This window comes from Dipteris shenzhenensis, chromosome 10, assembly GCF_047967505.1.
Source record: "Dipteris shenzhenensis isolate YYH24624 ecotype China chromosome 10, Dip_SZ_1.0, whole genome shotgun sequence".
NCBI lineage: Eukaryota > Viridiplantae > Streptophyta > Polypodiopsida > Gleicheniales > Dipteridaceae > Dipteris > Dipteris shenzhenensis.
In genome coordinates this window covers 28,141,559-28,149,033 of record NC_141605.1, presented here as the reverse complement: position 1 = coordinate 28,149,033, position 7,475 = coordinate 28,141,559, and the positions used below count along the sequence as shown (strand labels likewise).

Sequence of the window (7,475 nt, the reverse complement as noted above, 5' to 3'; positions counted from 1 at the left end):
TCTCACACATCTATAGATTTTCGAGATGAAGATCGCATTGTATCACAAGCAAGGAATATCACAACGGTTATTCTAGCAGTTGCTCTTGCAGTGGAGGTATATCAATTAGTGAGATTAGCTACATCTAAGTCCAAGTAAAGATTTCCTTGGTGTTAATCTTTATAATGATTGACAAGCATTAGAGTGATTTCATATCATTTTGGTTCAAGATTTTGGGGAACCTCTTGCACATTATGGACGAGAGAAAGCAGGAGGAGGCACTGGGCGAACAAGCTTGGGTAGCATGCCACGGTGCTAAGATCCATCGAGATGAAAGAGGTCATAGGTAAAAGCTTCTTGTATCTCTCTGAAGATAGATAGCTCATTATGAGATTAAATCATCATAAGTTGTCACGGAGTTCAAGATTTATGTGCTACATAAAGTGTTGGCATCATGCACGCGACTTGGACAATCTCACGGCCAGTTGCTAGAATGCGAGTCTATCAATTCAAGCACCTGAGATACCCAAAAAGAGCTGCTATTTTAGATGCTTCAATTGGAATCGAGAATGATTGGAGCATTCGATAGTGCATTGGCAATATGTTGCTATGTGCACTTGTGAGCTTCTTGTTCTTGCAGGTTTAGAGAACTCAACCACTTGGAGAGGTCATTGATTTTAGCTTTTGTCGAGGTACATAACATATCTTCTAGTGCATAAGGCACAACTTTTGCCATGCTATGCCAACATTGGGAGGAAGGTGGCTGTGGAGGCACAGAAAGGCCTTTAGACTATACCATGGAAGCCTAGAGAACCTTCTCTTATGCTCATGTTGGCAGCTTACCTTATCATTATCCAGTAACCTTAATGGTTGGGTGAATATTGTGGCATGTACTACATCTGCCTCTAAGATTTGCCAAGTTCCCAAGGTGAAGTTTTAATGCTTGTGTGTCACAACGTTTATGAACATGCCACAACATGTTGCACCAACTCATTAAGGCACCAACAACAGTCCACTGATCTACTCGTGACCACATTTCGACAAACAAACTTCACGTGATTAGAATGACTTGTACAAACTTCGTGTACCGGTCAGATCATTCCCTCATTTATTCCAACAATTCTTAAACAAACAATAATTTATTCATATATTCACTTCACTAGGGCAGGTCCATTGCATGAAATTGACCTTGTTCTCTCCCACAAGGAAGTATATGAGTAAAGGATATGGGTCTCTATTTGAGGAGGCCTCTTTTATGAAGTCATATTGTCATGGTGATTTCTCTCTCCCAAGGATATGGGTCTGTCGTTGTCCCACTGAATATGTACAAGGTCCCTTACCACATGGAAATGGACGTAGATGCATCCACCACGGTAACAAAAAATCAGGCCGGAGAACCAACGCTGTGAGCTATTGTAGTTGTTGCATTCTGCATCAAATACGTCACAAAATCTGATCCTCCTGTCCCTCGTTGTTCCCTCTCCTTGCTTGGTTTCTTTATGTAACCTTGAGCGTGACCTCTATGCAAAGAGCGGAACCTGAAAATCTCCACGATACATCGGTCGTATTCTCCTCCCAGTTCCTCAAGGTTTTGCTTCACGAAATCTCGAATTGATGGACCGGCATCGATGCGCTGCAAATACTGCCTGTGCGGACAAGGCATGTAGGAACGCATTTCCTGTTGCAAAATAAAGCTCCTTCGCTCAGAGAATAGTATAGCGAGAGATTATATAAAGAGCAACAAATGATCCGAAGATCGAATTAGAAACAGATTAGTGGCCACATCGTTATTGTTTGTGAGATTTGAGTGGGAGTACTGACTTGTATGTAGGAGCTGAGAAACCCATCTTGATGTTGGATACCCAAGGCAGCATCTACCGCAGGAAGGATAGTCGATTGCGCGCCCGAAGCTCCGTAAAATGATAAACTGTCCTCCCCGTACATGATGGATCCCTGTGGAAGCCGTGGATTGTTGCGCCACCCGGCCATATACTTCCTAATTCTGTAATAGAAGACGTCAGGATCACACTTCTCTTGCATTCGCCGTAAACTCTTGCTCATCAATCTCAAAGTTCCAGCCAAGAGGGCAAGGTTATCCTTCACCTGTCAAGAAGTAACAATAATCGCATACTTAAAACCAAGCCAACTATTAGAAGCATGTAGTTACTGGGATTTGCAGTGGAATAATGTACAGACCTCGGCCACATTCCTGTCGTGAATGGCTTGTTGGGCCCTGATAATCGCACCCGGCGCTTCTGCTGCCTTGGCTTCGATGTCAGCATGAACGAGTAGAAACCATTCTTCATCTACAGTACCGGTGAAGTTATAACAGCAGGCCATGTTTCCAAGTTCTAGGGGGAGAGTGTCATCTATACGTCGCCAATTCGAAAGAACGAGACATGCATAAGAAATGATGGGAGGCACGTCTAGACGCCGTGCAATGGCAAGCCACGGTTCAGCTATGTTGTCCGGCAGGCGGCTTGCGGGAACCTCCCCGCACCAAACGTAAGCGTGGGCCAGGAAGGACAGGAGAAGCATGGCTTTCCAGAGATGGCCTCTTCGTCCACCCGGCTGGAGGAGTTGCTCGGAGTCGAAACGAGGGAGTGTCGCGATGATGCGCCGGACTTTGTTGGCATCGTACGTAGCCAAGAGGTGGTGGAAGTCGGTAGCGGTGCGATCCCAGAGTGCGAGTTGTGGGGAAGCTGCGGCGGTAAAATCGAAGGCGGCAGGGTCAAAGACGGGCAGAAAGCCGCGCTTGGAAGGAGCTACAAAGTAGTTGTCGTGCGTTAAAGGAACGAGCGTAGCTGGGGTGGCGAGCTGCAAACTGCGACAAGTGATGGAGCGCCGGGAGTATGCAGGTGGATGGTTGTGGCGAAGAAGATGAAATGGTGGAGGAGAAGGCAGAAATACGTTGAGGCGAGGAGTATTGTGAAGAGGGAGCTGGATGGAAGAGGCCTTCATTTCTACTGCAATTAAGAAGAAGATGAACGATAGCTTCAACTTTGCAATAAAAATCTCTTGTTAGCATACACCTTGTTAAAGGAACGGGGCAAGCGGTGAGGGCTAGCTTCAAACTGCGACAAGTGATGAAGCGGTACAGATGAGGATCGTTGTGGTCCACAAGTGTGTTGAAGCGAGCACGAGGAAGAGAGAGGGACGGTGCATGGCAAGAAGAAAGGAGAGAAGGCACTATATTATTACAGTATATTTATTGTCAAAGCAACCCAGTGACTTCAAACATGTCGAGCCCCTTACCCTCAAATCTTTTTCCCCCTTCCTTACCCTCAATTTCTTCTTTTAACGTCATAGCAAACTTTTTGGCCTTCTGTCTCGCTCAATCTCGCTCAATTTCTATCTTTCTCAATGGGAGCAGCCATATATCTTGACTCCCCCACAAACATATTGAAATCACTCCTTGCCCTTCCATTCCCTTGCCCCTGAGCACCCATATATCTTTATCCACATTTAAATCACTCCTTGCCCTTCCATTCCCTTGCCCCTCGTTGGCATGTTGTAATAAGAGACTCACTCGAGCCGTAACTCCTTCCTTTAATAAGTGCAAGCCTAAAGTCATGGGTATGCATGTGACTTTCATCCTAAGGATCATAGCATTATGGTATCATGCCATTTATTTACACATGGGATTAGCAATGGCACAGCATAAGCATGGTACAAATGAGCCCACTCCAAGCACATCTATGTGACACCCTAGGATAGCAACCAATGTACTCTATATTGTGGATATTACATATTCATGCCTCCATGGGGCCACGAAAGGTAAGCTTTGATTTAAAATCTAATATATATAAGGAAAATGCCTCGAAGCCATTCTTCTTTTTCTTCATTATTGATAGTGGACCATCATAACGCACATGTAACATGATTTTTGAACTTTGAAGCTCCCTTTCCAATATCATGTTTGGAAATCAATGTAAATTGAAGGTTGCTACATAACATTTGGACTTGGGGGCCAAAACGCCCCTTAGCCTCATGCTAAATGGGATCAATGTGTATAAACACCACATGTCATATGGATTCAAGAAGTAATTAAAATTCATGAACTTGTAACATAAAATGAGGGTTGCAGTATAACATTTCTCCATATTCAAACTTGAGAGCCTAAATGCCCCTTAAACTCATGCTCAATGGGATCAATGTGCATAAATACCACATGTCTAACTTGCAATCAAGTATTAATTCAAAATCCCCAACCTCCATACTCCTTCCAATATCTATATTTATTTTTACTACATGCATTCAAGGGCTAATTTAATAGACCCATACTTGAATATGTTTTCTCAAGTTTTTGCATTGAAATGTTTGCATTATTGCTTGAAGTGCTGCTAAAACATTGGCAAGTAATTCATGGGTCTTCATTATCTTATACTCAACACACTTTACTTGTGCCTATCCAAAGGGATTCTAGGTTGTCAACGTGTGATGGTTTCTATATCTTATTGCCTATTTACCCAACCGGTTGCACTTTGAATTTTTGTGAGTATTTAATTGTGAATGAATTGTGCAATAAGTGTACACTTGAGAAATATCTTTTAGTTTTTATCAAAATTCTTAAAGATGTCTTAAAAAGTCTTCCACTTAAGTAGATTGTTGAATACTACAATAAATTATTATAATTTTGACCAAGTTATGCTAAGATTTGAGCAAAATAGTGGCTACCAAATGATGGTCACAATGATGTCTAGTTAGTTGAGAAAATATCGAAGAGCTTGAAGTTTTGGTGGGTTCTCATTGGGCTTTCATAGGCTTTAGTTTAGCCTTCAAGGGCTTAGGTATGGTCTCTGAAACTTAGGCTAAGCTTTGACTCACGTGAGGACATGGGGGCCCTTTGCATTTTAAGGCTAGGTGTACATAGGAGATGTCCTAACTTGCTAGGCCTTTTGATTGATTTATTCAACGTGGGGTAGGTAAGGTTAAGCTGATCTAACCTAACATTGGTGTCCTAATTTACTTAGGGGTTCTAACGTAGTTTGTACTAGGGTTAGTTTGTTTTGGATCTTGATTGACCAACTGTGGTCTAGATTAGGTTAAGTTATTTAAAATAGGTCCCTAATCTATTTATTTTAAAGGAAAAAGCTACATGCAGGGGTGGTGAAGGAGATGAGCAAGGGGGAGGGGTGTAGCAATGACCAAACAAAAAAGTGGGGTAATGAGAGGAGAGGGACAGGCAGCGGAATGATAAAAATGTTCACCTCTCCTCCATAGCTAATTTGAAGAATGTGCTTCTTAATAATTATACCAACCCTCAAGGAAAAGATCAAGGCAATGACAGGGGCATGGCAATGTTGATATCTAAATATAAAATCTTCCTTGCAAAAAATATCAGACTATGTATGAAGGATCCGAGAGAGTATGACACACTAACCCTGACGTTATTTCATAATAAAGTTTAGAGAAATGTCACTCAACACTACCATTCTTGTTGCGACTTACAAGACCTTTACACACTCTTCAAATAAAGCCATAAGTGCTCACAACAATAGCTAATGTGACCACACTAGAGAGACACTAGTTTAAATGATCAACACACACTTAGATGATCAAGAGCGATTGCCACGCAAGCAGCACCAAGTTTTCCATGCTTGAAGATCACCATAAAGGGTTGAAGAATAGAGCAATTCAAGCTTACTCATAAAGGATCTGCAATACATTCTAAGAGCTAGAGTAGCTCCTCACATATACATAGAGAGAACTGACACATGGTTATCTTCAGCCCATAACACCTTCTGTGTTATGTAGAAGGGCATGCCAACTCTATCGCCTGCATCCACTACCTTTAAGGACTCTAGCGCTATCCACCAATACAAGAGTGCCATAGAATATCATCAAGTGACCTCCAAAGGTCGTGCAATTCCATGCAAACTGTAAAGATAGCTCCAAAGAACCATGAAGAAGAGTCACAAAAGACTCTCATGACCACCGCATTCTACAATCACTCCAGTAATGATCTCGATCCTCATGGACCATGAAAATCTAGCATGAGATGCCAATGAAGAGAACTCCATGCATAGGTGACAAGCACCATAAGCATTCCTCCAATGATCATTAATGCTAAATTACCCCCCCCCTCCAAGAGGTTCGGGCCCAAAACACACAAAAATTCCAACTTGCAAGCCATAGGGCCCAAATCGTGCATTTTTTAATTATTATTTCTTTTTCTTTCATTGCAAATCTTAGAGGTCTAAAGGGGCAACACATGATTGGGTGTGCAACCATTGTCTGTGAAGTTGATGGAATCCATTGTATCTAGATAACTTGCTCAATTTTTAAGTAATGCATTTGAAAAACTCAATGTCTAAAGTACTAAAGTTGAATCTGGCACTGAAATATTACATAATTGCAATCTTGGATGAGATCATCAAACTATTGCAAATTCTATCATGCCTATGCAACATGCACCGTGGACTATATAGGATATTTGAAATATTTTAAGAACCATTATTTGATGCTCTACACATATATGGAAGCAATTGTTCATTTGAAATTAAACTACTTTAGGTTTGCACAAACACAACAACACAAAGCAACTATAGACGCGCTTGGTAGACACGCAAAATAGCAGGCGCGTCTATAGGCGTTGTTTTAGTAGAGAAATTACGGGCGCGTCTATTAGCACGGCTAAATGCTCGTCTCTTTGCGCGTCAATCCCCGCGTTTATTTGCGCGTTAGACCAAAGAAAGTATGGGCCCGTCTACCATCCCATTTATTAGCGCGTTTATTTGCGCGGGTATTAGCGCGTTTATTTGTGTGTTTACACTGAGAATCAGACGCGCATTTAGACGCGTAAATAGACGCGCTCCAGAGAATACAGAAAGTGAGATTTTGGTGTACATCATTGCTTTCCAAACATTGCCCATGATTACCAAAGCACATAATATTTTGCAAGCCCACATATACAAGAATTAAGGGAAATGAGGAGAATGAGACAATATGTAAAATAGTTTTGCTAATATCAATTGTGGGGCTACGGTTCAATCTCATCCTCAATGAGATCAACCCTTGCCAAACTATCTACTTCAAAATCCAAACAAGTGTTTAGATCTACAAATACATTCAACCCACTACTACTTGTGCCACTCATGTGCTCATCGAAATCAAGATCTCCAATGGTAGGCTCGTCCTCACGAGTAATGCCGGCCTCAATATCTATATCTCCTATCTCATGATCATCCTCCTCTCTTGTATCACGGTCATCATCACGTCCATGGCCATGATCATCCTCCATATGCTCCATATTAGTAAATGTACTATACATCACTTTGGAACGTGGCATAATAGGTATGACATGCCACCACCTATTATTATCCACCATTGGTTGATAGACAACCTAATTCAAACACAAATACAATCATGTTACTTTTCTTGCATCAAATATTTAAAAGCGAGTATTTTTATGTGTGTGCACAGTACCTGTTCACATTGTTGCGGTAGTATTAGTGTGTCCTTCCTACTTTGCCAAAACTTTGTGGAGTCAATAG

At 41.8% G+C, this 7,475-nt stretch overlaps 1 protein-coding gene across 1 annotated transcript; it reads right to left on the bottom strand.

The window, feature by feature from the left end:
- Positions 1-1,363: 1,363 nt before the first annotated feature.
- Positions 1,364-2,940, bottom strand: LOC147897644 (uncharacterized). Its single transcript, XM_087380083.1, has 3 exons — positions 2,176-2,940; positions 1,801-2,082; positions 1,364-1,657 (listed from the first exon to the last, which is right to left on the bottom strand). The coding sequence occupies exons 1-3, from the start codon at positions 2,938-2,940 to the stop codon at positions 1,364-1,366; spliced, it is 1,341 nt and encodes a 446-aa protein (XP_087236209.1).
- Between the last annotated feature and the right edge of the window lie 4,535 nt (positions 2,941-7,475).